The sequence below is a fragment of the Vespa crabro genome, chromosome 4 (genome assembly GCF_910589235.1).
Source record: "Vespa crabro chromosome 4, iyVesCrab1.2, whole genome shotgun sequence".
Taxonomy (NCBI): domain Eukaryota; kingdom Metazoa; phylum Arthropoda; class Insecta; order Hymenoptera; family Vespidae; genus Vespa; species Vespa crabro.
In genome coordinates, this window is record NC_060958.1 from 9,254,437 (window position 1) to 9,271,002 (window position 16,566).

Genomic DNA, 16,566 nt, shown 5'->3' on the forward strand with positions numbered 1-16,566 from the left:
CCACGATCCACTTCGTGCGTGAGTCGCATCGTAAGGATATAATATAAAAATAAAAGGAAAGAATGGAAGGAAGGAAGAAAAGAAGAGAAAAAGAAGAAGAGAAAAAAAAGAAAAAAAGAGAAGAGAAGAGAAGAGAAGAGAAGAAGCATGGAATCGAGTGATACGCTGTTGCATATTAACGAGCGGATTAATAATCGCTCGTTACGTACGATCCTCATAAATCGTACCTCTCCTCGATGATAATCAATAAATATTAACAATGAAAGTTGAATGATTATACGTATAAAGAATATTATTTTCTCTTGTAAGAACGTTTCTAAAATCACGATTCGTTTCTACGAGAAAACGAGATCTGCCTGATTGGTCTCGAGAACATAAGTGAAAAAAAAGCAAAGAAGGAAGAGAAGAAGAATCTTCCTTTTTTTTTCCTTTTATTCCTCTTCTTCTTCTTCTTCTTCTTCTTCTTCTTCGTTTGCTCGGAAAAGAGAAGAAGCAGAGAAAGAGAAAAAGAAAAAAAGATAAAGAGAGAGAGAGAGAGAGAGAGAGAGAGAGGGAGAGACATGGACGTAGGAGAGAAAGAACGCGCTCGGAGAAACTTTCTTTTTCTTCTTCAGCAGTTGATAAACGGCGGCGGATAATTAACAACGGTCCGGTATACACGTCCCGTGCGTGGGCGATCTTTCGCTCCCTCGAACTCCAAGATTCGTCCTCTCTTTCTCTCTCTCTCTCTCTCTTTCTCTCTTTCTACCGATCGTCTTGTCCTCTCCTTTCCCTGTCGTTCTTACCACGAAGGACCAATCTTTCTCCTTCTCTATCTCAATCTATCCTTCTCACTCTTTCTCTCTTTCTTTTTCTTCATACTTTCTTTATACTCTCTGCCTGTCTATCTATCTCTATCTTTCCAAAAATAAACCCCTCCCGCAGCAAAAAAAAAAAAAAGAAAAAAAAAATAAAGAAACAAAAAAATACAAAAAAGACAAGAAAAGAAACAACAAAATGTCTCCCCGAAGAACGGAAGTTTACGGATTATTATCAACGATTTACATTTTCTTCTTTCTCTCTTTTTTTTCCTTTCTTCCTTTCTTTCTTCCTTTTTTTTATTTTTTCATTTTTTTTTTTTTTTTTTTTTTTTCCCCATATAGTCAGACACAACAAACGTACACACGCGTTAAACAAATCGTTAAACAAATTGATTTTCAATAAAGAGACGTTCACTTCAATCGTCTATCAATCCGATAAAATAAATTTAATATAAAGCAACACTCACCCTCCTCGGCGCTTGCCATGAAATCGTCCATCGCTTTAAAGAATCTGAAAGGAAAGAGAGGAAAGATATTTATTTTCTTCTTTTTTTTTAATTTCTTCTTCCTTCTTTCTTTCTTTCTTTTTTTTCTTTTTCTTTTTTTTTTGTTTTTTTTTTTTTTTTTTTTTTTTTTTTTTTGACAAACTTTTATTCGACAAATATCAGAGGTATTTTTTTTCTTTCTTTTTTTTTCTTCTCTCTCTTTCTCTCTCTCCCTCCCTCTCTCTCTCTCTCTTTCTCTCTCTCCCTCCCTCTCTCTCTCTCTCTTTCTCTCTCTCTCTCTCTCTCTCTCTCTCTCTCTCTCTCTCTCTCTCTATCTATCTACCTATCTAACCCTCTCTCGTCATTCCTCCCTCTTCTCAACTCACGCAAATTGCATTAATACGAAATCAATTTATCGAGTTATTCCTTGATCGTTCACCGCTGCCATTAAAGAATGATTAATGGCTATATTAATAAGTTGCGTCAAAAGATTCTTCTTGTAATAAATCCCGTAGACTTTGGAGCCGATACTCGTTCGATATTCTACTACCCTATAAAACACGCACGCCCCCTTTAACTCTCCTGTTATTGACAATTTCGCGTGGACCGAACGAAAACGTTGGCTATCGAATTTCCAGAGTCTCTCGTTAAAAAAATAATCAGCTAAATAAATATTCAAATATGGTATAACCGGTCGAGGCAAGTGACAGTGTAATAGCTGTGTAATAGGTATGCAGAGACCCGCACGGTAAACGAAAGAATATGGTAATGAACCTTAAGAGCTTCGATGTTACACACCCTGAGTTACACAAAGTACAAGCCCTTGCGCGACGGAAGGGCATTAAGAAGTCAAATCGATTTCGAATTACATCGTTAAAGTAAATCGTGCCGGGCCCGATCTGAAAAGGCGAATCATTAATAATTCACCGATCGGAGCCATCCTACGAATTATGATCATAACTTAGCACCGTTTAGAGCGTGCACCTCGATAAACTCGTATGCTAATGCCCTATTATTTTTCGATGTCACTCCGCGCCTTTTAAAAGAGAACCGACGTTATTTTTAACGACTTTTATATACCGATTACCCTTCGTACGAATATTACCATTGTGCGGACCAGGATTAATAACAATAATTTATATTGTACTCCTTTATCGTATAACGCCTTGCCTGTAATCTTTTCACGAATGAGCGTTATCTTCGTTATGATAACGTGCAAACTTTATATCACTAACTTACAAAACGAACCTTGAATGATCAACGAGCAGAACATGAATCAACTAATAAGAAGATACATAAAAATTCATCTTTCAGATTTTCGCAAATTCGATGATAGCGATAATTATAGCTAATAATTAATAGAATTGAGTCGTGCATCATTATTATCATCATCATTAACATCGTCGTCGTCGTCGTAGTCGTCATCTTCATCATCATCTTTCTATCTTTCCTTCTCTTATTCTCTCCCTTTCTCTTTCCGATGGTTCCTTACCTTCTCCCGATATAACCAAAGAACTTACTAACGGATTAAAACGACTTCGACTACTCGATAAATTAACGCAAGGTGTTCATTCCCCTTCAGCATTCCACGAAGATTCCAGGGACATTCCGAACGCGCCAAGCAAGGTGGAACACTCTTCACTTTGCGCTCCTATACGATCAGCTCTCCCAAGCCACCCGCTGAGTCCGCATAAAGTTAATTTCTCACATTGCGATTGCTCACATTTATATTTTCTTCTTACGATCCGACGTCGGAGATCGGTGATCATCGGGAAAAAAAAAAAAAAAAAAAAACGTCCGACGACTTTACTAAGGTCTTTCTTGTATCGACTACGAGAGATATTTCCGATCGACGATAAACCATTTGACAGTATTCATTTAAATAATTAATAACTGTATTAAAAAGTGACCTTCAACCGATAGGAAAAGAAAAGAATAAAAAAAAGAGAAACAAAAAAACAAAAAAGATCGAAACTCTATTACGTAGATTATTTTAATTCTCTTTAAATACTCGTGTAATATATTTTAGATTCAAATTATCAATCGTTATCGTTGTTCATCGAGGCATAAATGATGCCGTTTTAAAGGATATTGGTAATTACTTAACTCCAACGTGTAATTACCATATCTATAACGTAAACTAATCTAACATGATTATAAGCACCGATCACATTTTGACTACTCAATATCGATACGATTATGTAGATAAAAGAATCATAACACAAAGGCCTTTCAACTCATAATTACACTCCAATGATAAAACATCCCGTTTTACATAATACTTACGCGATATCCAATATATATATATATATATATATATATATATATATATATATATATATATATATATATATATATATATATATAAACGAGTCAATATGTCTTTGATCGTATACGTTCGAATTATACGCTTCGAGTTTTCGAATAAAAATAAGTTCTCAGGAGATATGTAATTTTAATAAAACTCTAATACGTAAATCTGTCAATGCAACTCAACGATTTTACATAATCTTTATCCATCTATATATATTTACTTATCGATAAAATAGTATCGATCGGATTGAAAACAAATCAATCAAGAACTTTGAGAGAGAGAGAGAGAGAGAGAGAAAGGGAGAGAAATGAAAAAGGAGAAACGAAAGATAACAACCATATACATACGTGCTATGAGATATCGAACGATACTCTGATCGAGAGACGCCGTAAAAATGACGGCACTGGAGTAAGGTGAAAAATGATGGGCGTTAAATTAATTTGATTTTGAATTTGAATTACAGATGCCCGTCAAAATCTACGATAGAAAGAAGAAATAATCCAATGGAATATTACGTTTGATGAAACTCGCCACTTAACACCAACTCCGTTGACTTCATCATTATATCGTCGTTTCCTTTAATCGTTTTTATCATCATCTACTCCTCGATCATCGTTAACTAAAACATCGTCGTTATTTTAATCGTCGTTGGCATAGATCGTTAAAATATCGAATAAATTTCTTCACAGTTTGACGCTGTTATTTCTCTTGTCGTGATATTAACATCTTAACAGAGAGAGAGAGAGAGAGAGAGAGAGAGAGAGAGAGAGAGAGAGAGAGAGAAAGAGAAAGAAAAATATATATACATAGAAAGAGAGAAAGAGAAAGATAGCAGATATAAAGGAAAGTCGTAATTCACGAATCTATTACTATTCTCGAACGTGTTATTACGAGCAAACGAGTATTTTCCAAGGATCGAAGTTGCGTAAAATATTACGAAAGATCTTGCTTATCCGATCTACATAGAGTGCCGCGGCGAATCTCGCGAGTTCAACAGGAACGAGTAGACACACTCGTGAAATCACAGAACGACGTTTATGGCAGTGCGATAGTCGGACTATAAGCCGAGCTCATTTGAATATCGCGCCGTGTGTGGTCTTGCGCACGCGTCCGACTTACTATCGCGCGAGCGCACACATATGTATATCTGTGAGCGTGAGAAAGACGACGAGATAGAGAGAAAGAGAAAGAGAGAGATAATTCTCTATCGAAATAGATTCGTCTAATGATAAACAGAACCTTTCCAAAATTTTACTGTTATTCGAACGGAATACTACCAAAAATAAAAAAAAATATGTGTGTGTGTGTGTGTGTACATATATATATATATATAGATAGATGGAAGTTACTTTTAATTTTCAAACATTCAAAAATCACTAACAATCGTTATCTACGATCTTGCTCGATAATTTAATCAAATTCAAATCGATCAGAGTAATCGAGAAAAATTGAAAATCGATCGATAGTCGTTTCATCAATCATCCATCATTTCCATCAATATGTAATCCATTTAAAAATTATTTCTTCAAATTATTATAAATTTTCGATATAACATTTCCAAATTTCAAATTAAATCGATATAATAATTGTCAATATAAAAGGCAATGTGTAATTGTAAGCATAGTACGGTCATAGAAGGGAAAAGTCATAATGGATGTCAAATTGATCCGTGAGTAACCTCGTATTAATTTTTTCATACAAATTTTAATTTTATCTCTCGATTTGATCTTACGATATTATACGAATCTTCTTATCGCAGATTTATATCGGTCGGTGAAGGATGGGAATCAGGATATGAAGAACCAAGTACCATTTTACATTCAAGTTATAGAACACCAGAGAATAATTTTAGAAATACTAGATCTTTAGGTACATCGACACGAGGGGTTGCAACTGTTGTCCCAAATGAACCCTTACAACGAAGTATCGCGGATACACCAGAACTTGCCGTGGGGGTGGCTATCGTACGAAAACAACTCGATTGTAAAGTTTTCTCTCAATTCTTCTTCAAAACATTATTCTCTTTTTTTTTTTCTTTTTTCTTTCTTTCTTTTTTTTTTTTTTTTTTTTTTTTTTTTGAAATATTACATTAAAATATTTCAATATAATCTTCTTGAGACTATATTCAAATTTCCATAAATACAACACTCGTATATCCGTATTATCGTTTAAATCTTATTTCATTATATTTCCTATATGTAATTAATTTTTAACACTTGTACGAAATTTAATGGATATTCTCAATGACAGTTATAAATTATACTTATATACATATAATCTATATAATTTAAAACAGCGAAGTTTAACGTTCACGTTATAACCATCAAATTATATAATTATTTGTTTTTAAGACGCCATGGGAAAAAAAAAGGGGGGGGGGGGAAGAAAAAAAAGAAGAAAAAAAAGAGAGAGAGAGAGAGGAAGAAAATTGAGTTATAGAGGGGTTTTAACGTAAGAAAAGAACTTGGAATAAAATCGCCGTTATTCGAATTTCTTATTGGTGAGCGACTTTCGAGAGTTTCCATTCGAAATATTTATATCCTTGTCGAAGAGTCGAAACGGCGGACATTCGATATATTCGCGCCGTCGCCACCGTCTTTTAAATCTTTTCCATACACCGCGCGGTTCGCTCTTTTACTCTCTTTTTCTTTCTTTCTTTCTTTCTTTCTTTCTTTCTTTCTTTCTTCTTCGTCTTCTTTTTTCTCTTTCTTCAAAGGTATGACCCTTCGGCGGAATTGTTGGACAAAAAGAATGAAAAAAAAAAAAAAGGAAAAAGAGAGGGGGCAGAGAAAGAGAGAGAGAGAGAGAGAGAGAGAGAGGCAAGCTTCCTTTCCTTGCTTGTCATCTTTATTACAACCATTTGCATAATACATTCTTTTGCGACAGTACACACCGACACGCTCACCTACGCTTTGATACGTAGTCTTATATGTATTGTATGGATCATTCACGATCAATTCATCGATCGATTTTTAATAATCCCCTGAAGATAACTCGTATTTTCTTTTTTCTTTTGTTTTTTGTTTTTTTTTTTTTTTTTTTTTTTTTTCATTACTAACTCGTATTAATCAAAATATCGAATATTAATGGAACGATATTTTCCAGTCGACGATTCGACGTTCGACGAAACCCAAGGTGGCTGCGGTGAGTTAAATTAACCTAACGAATGATAAACGATTTTTCAATCGATTATAATCGAATTTAATATTAAGGATTATGTCGAAGAAATCAATCGTATAGATCGGGAATGACGAAGCCTTCCTATTCTATGAGAAATAATCTATCGAGAACGACAAGAACTCCACATTGTGGAAAATATTGAAAAGTAATAATAAAGAAATTAAATATGTTATATTAATAGAAATTCATTTCTTTACGAATAATAAACTTCGTCCTTTTCGTTTTGTTATTACGCCTCCCCTCACCCATTCCATCCCACCTCACCCCCGTTCCGACACTCATAAATGTAAAGAAAAATCGAGGAACAAAGAAAGAAGAAAAAAAAAGAAAAAGTAGTAGCAGTAGAAGAAGAAGAAGAAGAAGAAGAAGAAGAAGAAGAAGAATCGATATCGGTAGTCGACCTAAAAATCGTATATAGCTGTTATCTTCTCGGTCAACGGTACGACAAGGTATAAGTTAACAACCGCGAATCAGCTACATGGTCATCATAGAATCGAAGGTGGCATACAAGTAGAAAGACGGAGCCGCTGTTTGAAGATGTTTAATGCATGGAGCCAGGACAACGAGAAGAGCGCGATCTCCTATGAATGTATGTAGGTAGGTAGATAGATAGGTAGGTAGGTAGGTAGGTAGGTAGGTAGGTAGGTAGGTAGGTAGGTAGGTAGGTAGGTAGGTAGGCAGGCAGGCAAGCGAGCAATGCTCGTGGTGTCTGCTGTTTGTACGGAACCCAAGCGAAGAGATCGTAGAAGTACTCTGCAAACATTCCGCTCGACTGTTTCCCAATCGAAGTCACACGTGCTCTCGCGTACGTGCGATAGCGATGGAAGAGTACCACCAAACCACGGTCAAACTTTTATTTCTCCACTTATATGATATTTCTTTATCTTTCTTCTTCTTCTTCTTTTTTTTCCTTTTTTTTTTTCTTTTTTCTTTTTCTTGTTTCTTTTTCTTTTTTTTTTTTCTTCCTTACTCTAGGTCACACCTTTTTCTCCTTGGAATACGTAATTTGTTGCCGAGACTATTGCTTTTTCGTCATATCCCATTGGACCATGAAGGAACTATAAGATTTTTCTCAATACGATCTTTCGATCCACGTTCGACGAAATGCAAATCTTCTTTTCCGACAATACTACGCGCTTCTATGCTGCGTCGAGTGAGCGAGCACGCGTGCCTTGGCGTGATGCCGCTTGTATGGAAGACGAAAGAGAAGAGAAAAAGAAAACGGAAGAGAAAAAGAAAAAAAGAAGAATAACGAAACCGTGAAAGGTGTACGGGGTATATATACGTGGTGGCGAATTTACGTAATGAAGCGATCGCCCGGGTGGTCCAGCTCGTAAGACAAGTACGCGTTCCTCATCGGTTTACTCCACCTCCATCCTGGTAATGCTCCCAACATGGAAGAGAAACAAAGAAACGAAGAAAGAATATTCACTCTCTCTAGAAGACGATTTCGTGGCACGGACCCACCGGCCAACTCGAATTAAGTACGGCACCGGAAGTACCATGCTAGTATTATATACGTACGACGGACCCACCTACGCACGGTTTTGTTTTTTTTTTTGTCTTTCTTTTTTTTTTGTTCCTTTTTTTTTTTTTTTTGTTTTTTTTCCCCTCCTTTTAAGATTTCTCTTCTACGTTCAAATATCATTTCCGTTTTCGATCTAAAAGGAAAGAAGGAAAAAAAAAAACTGGATATGGACAAACAAACGTATCTCGTACTATCATTTAAATTATAAAAATATAATGAAATAAAATTGTTCAAGCGACAAAAAGTAATTCATTTATAATAAAGTAACATGAATGTCATGTAAAATTTAATTGTTTGAAATGAAAGGAAATTAAGATATAACTTAAGGTTTAAAAAGAAATGAAATTTCTCTCGCAAAGGAGAATTTTCGTCGCGAAGTATCCCTTTTTTAAATCCCCTCGCGTGGCAAAATGTATGCGCATTGTCTCGCGCGATACAAGACGGACTACATGCAAAAACCTATGTTCAATGTCGACGGCGAATAAAGACGTCGTTTGGTGAGGCGCCTAACTCCCACGTACATTTTGTCGCGCCTTGTCGAGAGCTTACACGCGTGCACGTTAGCGATTGGTGTCTCTTCTTTGGGGTCACACGACACGCTTCTCAAGAAAAACAGAAAGAAACAGAGAAAGAGAGAGAAAAAGAGAGACCTTATAATATACCTACTCACACGATGCGTATGCATTTAGGGAATCTGGTTTCACGAATCGTTAAGTTGGTAGTGAATATCACGTAACATGATTCCCTTTTCCCGTATTTTGTTTCCATATTTGCCAACACTTTATTCCCAATAAATTTTGTAGCCGATATCATGGTAAGCAAAGCTAAACGAGCCGGTTCTCTTCCAATGCTTCGAAAATATTATAATCAGCCTGACCAAAAACCGGATCGGACTTGAGATCTACCACGTAAAGCGCGGTGTTTCCGATAAGCTAATCTTTAATTCATACGACAACGAAACGTCTTCTCTTTTGACGTTCGATGAACGCACGCGTTATCTATCATGCGTCCTTCGTCATATTCCAGACATCGTTTCTCTATCTCTTATACTTATTCACGGATTAGAATATTCTTGTAAAGTTATTCGCACGAAAAATGATATACGATATGGCCAATTCATTATATACGTAGATCGTAGACAAATCGGAATCATCTCGAATAAATTATTTCCAATATTAAGATAATAATATGATTTCAGATATCGGTAGCATATCTTATCGGAAAGAAACCTTAGATTCTATCCACTATTCTCGACACTTCATTACTTTATAATTCTTTCTTATCTTCGTAAAATATGTCGGTACATATATATATATATATATATATATATATATATATATATATTTATATATATATATAGAAAGAGAGAGAGAGAGAGAGACCACGTACGTAAATACATCGAGAATATAATCTACCTCGTACGAACTAACTCGCTTTTCGAGAATTCTATATCGCTATACTCACCCAATAACTTTATGTTTCAATTAATAAAGAATTTCCACGAGGTAAAATTGCTAAATCGAAAGTCATATCTTTTATGAGAAATTATCAACGATGAAATTATCTCATATCATAAAACTAACATACTATCAAATTAATCGAACAACACTATTGTACTACATTAATACACGCATGATATTCGTAAATTCCATCGTACGTTGTATGATTTTACAATGCTTTTGTATTGTCGTATCGACCCTCCTCTCTGTCCCCACCCCCTCGCCCCTACCAACTACTATCTTGTCGATCGATCTTTGCCTTGAATCTTCGCTCGTTAAATTCTTACGATCATGAAAGAGCAATTAAATCGATAAAGAAACGAACACTGGAAGCAAAGGCTGAAATTGTAAGGAAAGGAGGAAAAAAAAAGGAAATAAAGATATAAAGAAAAAGAATTGATTTTACGCGATCAAGAAGTTTACCAAGAAGCTTTGTTTCCTGTTTGTAGAAATCCTGAACTCTCCAATATCCTTGGTCACACCGGACCGTAAATATGTTAATACTATCTCTTAAAAACTTGAGTTAGCCATACATAACAGCGTAAAGGAAATAAGGAAACGTCGTTAACCTTCCACGCATTCTCGATCCAAAAATAACAACAGGACAACGTACCTCCGAAAAAATCGGACATTTTTACGGCACGTTTCCTACGCGTTGCAACTCTTCGAAGATATGTCCTCGAAAAAGTACGAAGGATCGATACCTTCGATCTTCTCCGATTCTTTGGAAAGAGTCAAGAAATTCGAGGTAAAATGGGAGTCGAGTTTGCCGAATAAATCCACTCGATACGAGCCCAACGACCTCGAAAGGATTCTTTTCGCAAGAGATGCGAAATGTTAAAGGGGGAAAAAAAAAAAAAAAAAAAGAAAAAAAGAGAAAAAAAAAAGGATGTCGTACGAAACGGAAAGGACACTAACCTTAGACGCTTTTAAGTGCCAATTTTTCTCGACCTTGCATTTAAACTCTTTATCTCTCTCTCTCTTTCTCTCTCTCTCTCTCTCTGTTTGTCTGTCTGTCTGTCTGTCTGTAAGTCTGTCTCCCTTTTTTCTTATTGTTCGACCGAGTTCAAGGATATCTAGAATATTAAGTGGCGCCTAGTTTACACCTCTCATCTTAACCAACTTCCCTTCTTCTCGTTTCAACCACGAAAGAGTAACCAATCCGATCCCATCAAGGATGCCGTTAATTACGCGAAGCGTATGCATCAAGCCGCAAACCGGACGTCATTCCATCTTTCCCGCTTGAATAGATCGACGAGCTTGATCGATACCGTTCGATCTATCTTCTTCGATCCTACCTTCGGTAAAAAGATACACAACGTATAATAGCATTTTTTTTTTTTTCTTTTTTTAATTTTCTCATCAATCTTTCCAATCCCTACTTTTTCTTTTTCATTTTCTTTCTTTCTTTCTTTTTTTTTCCTTTCTTTCTTTCCTTTCCTTTCAGTTTTTCTTTCCTATTTTTATTTGTCTCGTGTATTTATTTTTCTTCTTTCTTCTTCTTTCAATTTCTTTTTATTTCTTTTTTTTTCTTTTTTCTTTTCTTTTTTGTACTTTCCTTTTCCTTTTTTTCGTTTGCGTTAGGGAGGAAAAAAAACAAAAAAAAAAAAAAGTACAACGAGCCTGGGTAAAAAAAAAAAAGTAAACGAGCGGGGGACAAAATTTTAACGCTTCTTCCGACGATGTTAATATCGTGGTGTCGTCTTTATAAATGGCTCGATCCACGTACATAAGTCGACGTCGATATAGTATCTTCCGATACGTTTCGTTCCCCGTGGCGAAGCATTGGAGTTGAAGAAGAAGAAAAAGAAAAAGGAAAAAAAAAAGAAAGAAAAAGAAAAAAAAAAGAAGAGAAGAAAAAAAAAAGAAAAAAATTGCATACGTATGTATGTACATAGGTATGTGTATATATATATATATATATATATATATGTATATATATATATTTATATTTATATATATATATATATATATGCGCACGTATGTACATGCGAACTTGCGAGCGCCAACTCGCGACGTTCTGTAAATCATTGGACGTTTACTGCGGTTAATTAACAGTCCTGAACCAACATGCCAGTTCGCTGCTCCTTCGCATGCTGCACCGAGCTCTCACCACGCGGAAAAACCGCGGTCTAATGCGACCGAGAAAAGAAATCGATATAATAAGTATATGCACATACGTGCGTGCGAAAATCGAAAGTTCACCGACACCTTAAACACGATCGATACGATCTCTTTCTTACTTTTGTTATTTTTTTCTTTCTCTCTCTCTCTTTCTCTCTCTCTCTCTCTCTCTCTCTCTCTCTCTCTCTCTCTCTCTCTCTCTCTCTCTCTCTATCTATCTATCTCTCTCTCTATCTATCTCTCTATCTCTTTCTTTCTCTCTTATTCATTTTTGCCAAAAAATTTATTCGTCGTAGAATTTCGTGAACAAGGCCGACCATAACCAGGCAAATTACTCGCGTTCGCGTGCTCGACCTATCGTGATATTCCAGAACTTGGAGAGTATGTAATACGATTCTTGACTATATAGCCCACGTTTTACGACCTAATTTAGTGGTCGAAAATATCGTGGGGGGAGAAGAACCAAGGACGATAAATTTTCAACGCGATTTTTGTCCAGCGCGTTTTGCACGTTGTCTCTTCGACATTATCGAAAGAATTTTCGGAAGCTGATCGAGAGTAAAGTTTACCATGAAATCAAAGGCAAAACAGAGAGAGAGAGAGAGAGAGAGAGAGAGAGAACGGGGGCGGAGAGAGAGAAAGATAATAAAAATTGTAAAAATCGATTCTCGAGTTTTACGAATCGATAGATCGAAGAATCAGCCTTAAGGGCAATGCAATTCGAAATATCCTGCAGCAGCTGGCAAACGTGAAATACGATTAGCATTAAACTAGATATGGCCGATCGTTCGAGAGAGCGAGTAGAGCCGACTGTCTAGGCTTTCATGTCGTATATGCCTGTAAGTCGGGTAGATCGCTGAGGGCGCCCACACCAGGTAACAAACCGTGCGACACGATCTACACACCTCTCTTTCCTTCCTCTTCGGCTTACCAGGAGACGAAGGTGCTACCTGTGGCGCCGTCCTACCACGGCACAGGTTATCGTCTTTGCGTAGCCGGAATTATGTTCCGTCGCAAAATACATCGATATGTGATAATAGATCGACTTGCTCGTTTCGATGCGAAAGCAACAAAAAAGAAAAAAAGAGGGGGGGAGAGAGAGAGAGAGAGAGAGAGAAAAAAAAAAAGAAAGACAAGGAAAAACAATGTGTTAAATATCAAATCACAAGTTTTGATAACAATGTCAAAGAAAAAAGAAAAGATGACGACGACGACGATGATGATAAAGAAGAAGAAGAAAAAGAAGAAGAAGCGAAGGTGATGGAAAGAATCTTAGATATAAAATAGATCTAATCGTTTTACTATCGACGCATATATAAAAATTCAATGGAATGTATTACCAATCTACTTACTTCATAACGCTATTTTGTGGTGGTACCCTCTTCCCAGGTATCATAATCTTCTCATGCTTCACACCGACATTTGTGAATTCCTACAAAGGAAAAGAAGAAAAAGAAAATAAAAAAGTCATAAATATAATGTAAAAAAGACTATTATCATATTTATTCATAGAACTTTATAAGGTATGTTTTATATCAAAGGAATTCTACGAACGATACGACGCATTATTCAAAAATCGCACCTACCATTCGATCATTACTTACGCGCTCTTATCTCCTAACATATCCAAATCTTAAGATTATATTAATTATTTTTCTTAATTATTCTGTCGAAGAGTCTTTAATTATTAATAATATGAATAATTATGCAACTCTGAGTCGTGTTATTCTGATGAGATATACCTTTGTTATGCCGATGAAATCACTAAAAGTCGAAGAAAATGAGAGAGAGAGAGAGAGAGAGAGAGAGAGTGTGTGTGTGTGTATCTCTGTGTATGTGTAAAGGAAAAAAAGAGATAGATAGATCAGGAATGAAGGAGAATACTTGTAAGGGAAAAAGGAACGATACGATGAACCGAACGAAATGAACGAACTGTGTTCATGGGTGTTCATATCTTAGATGACTACATCGCCGACTGGAACCATATACTATGGTGAACTGTGAGAGAAGAACAGAGATAGAAAAAGAAAGAGAGAGAGAGGGGGAGAGAAAGAGAAGATGGTATAAATATTCATGAAGTTCTCTATTATCTCGCGTCCCGATATGTTCTCGCTTACTGTAATTATTTATACGCATGGTACGTACAATTTAATGAGCCACCAAATATAATTGTGAATTATATTAAAACGAATACAAACTATTACGATATAACAACTGGCACGATAGATAGTTCGACGTCATTAAATCAATTATATTCTACAACGTATACGATACGCAACGATTTCACTGTCGATCCTGTGAACTAAAAGTCCGAACTAAAAGAAAGGTGACATCTCACTTCTCGATTGTCCTCTTTTATCGTGTCTCGTACTCTTCTTTTTGTTTCTCTCTCTCTCTCTCTCTCTCTCTCTCTCTCTCTCTCTCTCTCTTTCTCTTTCTCTCTCTCTCTCTCTCTGTCTCTCTCTGCTTGGCACGGCACAGCCACAGGTTGTCGTAACCGAAACCCGTTATAAACGATATCATCCAACAGTTATCACTCGTTTCTCCACCCCGATGACGGATCACGTCATTATAATCGATCTTTCTAATTCTTCTTATTTGAACATTAGAAACTCTATCCCGGTGGCCGGCCTAATGGCTGCATCGAGCTCAAGCAGGAGCTCCTTTTCTATCTCACTCTACCCCTCCTCCCGAAAGTGACAAAACTCATTAGATCGGTCGCGACTCTCGAAAACATTTTCTATGTACGTACGAGTGTTTTTGACCATGCAGCGATTAGTTTTGAAGAAAAAAGGAGTAAAAAAGAAAAAAAAAAAAAAGAAAAAGAAAGAAAGAAAAAATATAACAAAAAAGAAAAAAAGGAAAAAGAAAAGAACGATCCCTTTGTTACGACTAGCATATGAGCATATCCTCATATATTCGTGAGGTGGTCGGTCGACGAATTAAGAAATTAAATGACCGACTTCATTATGTATAATGCGCTCTAATTAGGCGTGGGCGACACCCTAAAGTCCTGCTACGTTAATTGTTCTTAGCCCGCGCGGCTTCTCGATTGATGCTCATCAACTTAGACCGCAGTGTTTTTCAAATATTTCTCTCTCTCTTTCTCTCTCTTTCTCATGTACGTATAGTATAATAGCGAATGACCATTTGGAGAAAAAGAAAAAGAAAAAGAAAGCATAAAACAAAAAAAAGAATTGGAAACGAAAGCCGAAACAAGACCGCACCGACTTCCTTGGGACTTATTAATATAATTGATCGGTTCTCGGTCCTGACAGGTCTGACCCAGAAGAAAAAAAGAAAGAAAAAAAAAAGAAAAAAAAAAGAAAAAGAAAAAAAAAGCGTACCGAATGCGTGCTCTCACTCAACCAACGAATCATCATCGAGTCCAAAATTTTCGATCGAGATTCATCGTTCCCGTCAGCAACACAGCAGCCACGGTGACTATTCCGAAAATCTAATAATAAGTTCATTAATTCGTTCTCCTACCGACCCAAAGAATTAACTCGACCCGCTCGACCGCTCTTAAATACTTAATAAAGTCCAAACTGATCCTGCCGCAATATTAGTCGCTTGAAATCGGAGAAGAGGGGAGATGAAGGGGAGGGAGGAGGGTTGATGTGGGAGAGCGAAAAGGGTCGAGGACAGGTGAAAGAGAGAAAAAGAGAGAAACCAATGTAGGAGGAACGATAGATAAAAGGAGATAAGGGAGGACCTAACTGAGAGGTCCGAAAAGAGAGAAAGAGAGAGAATGAGAGAGAGAGACGTTCCTCTCCGGATATCTAGCTGATCAAGGAATGCGGCAGGTGACGGCAGCAGCTCGCGAGATACAAGAAGAGAAGACGTCTCTTGTTCGGAGTAAACTAAATGCTAAGAAATTCCTTCGTTCTTTTTCTTTTCTTTTTTTTTTTTTTATTCCCTTTCCTTTTCTTTTCTATTCTTTTCTTTGATCTATCATCGTCGAACGGATAATCGTACATACTAGTCATGGCAAATTTATTTAACGTCACTGTTATTCCGATCATTCCAAAACTTAAGACATGCAGCAGTATTCTTAAATCATGTGTAAGAAAAAAAAAAAAAAATAATAAAATAAATAAATATGTAAAAAACAAAGTAAAAATATTTGAATGTAAATTCAACGATAATTTCGTATTAATGGTCATAAAAAAAAAAAAAAAAAAAAAAAAAAGAGGAAAAGGAAAAGAAAAAAGAAAGGAAAAAAAAAGAGGTGAATTGAATTTGAAAATGGTAATGGTGAACTTACCTTTTTGTCATAGTAGCGTTCTGTATTCGTCAGATCGACGATACATTTCAGACGCGGAAACGCTTGCAGCAGTATCGTCGCCGTGAATCTGTAACAACGTACATGGGGGAGAAGCCCCCCCCCCCATGTTATAAATGTGAACATTTTCAATTTATTGATAGCATCGTAAACGATGCATTACATCGCGTCGTCGTAAAACGTAAGAAAACGACGTCTTCCTTCTTCAATTGTGAATGAGAACAAAAAAAGAAGAAAAAAAAAGAAAAAAAGAAGAAAAAAAAAAAAAAAAGAAAAAAAAAGGAAGTTTTTCATAGATTACATAAGTAAATCTATGTAAGTGTTACTCTGTTCTTATTAAATATTACCGCT

The 16,566-nt window shown here is 36.2% G+C and overlaps 1 protein-coding gene across 3 annotated transcripts in view; it reads right to left on the reverse strand.

The window, feature by feature from the left end:
* LOC124423332 (RNA/RNP complex-1-interacting phosphatase-like) overlaps nt 1–16,566 on the reverse strand; it is a 43,833-nt gene that overhangs the window by 6,903 nt on the left and 20,364 nt on the right. For 2 of the 3 annotated variants that reach the window (XM_046960933.1, XM_046960932.1), the window contains exons 4-6: nt 16,198–16,285; nt 13,283–13,362; nt 1,268–1,311 (exon numbers count right to left, since the gene is read on the reverse strand). In XM_046960933.1, the coding sequence (XP_046816889.1) occupies nt 1,268–1,311; nt 13,283–13,326 (88 nt within the window). In that variant the 5' untranslated portion in view covers nt 13,327–13,362; nt 16,198–16,285. The remainder of the gene's footprint in view (nt 1–1,267; nt 1,312–13,282; nt 13,363–16,197; nt 16,286–16,566) is intronic. The other variant, XM_046960935.1, reaches the window with a different exon arrangement.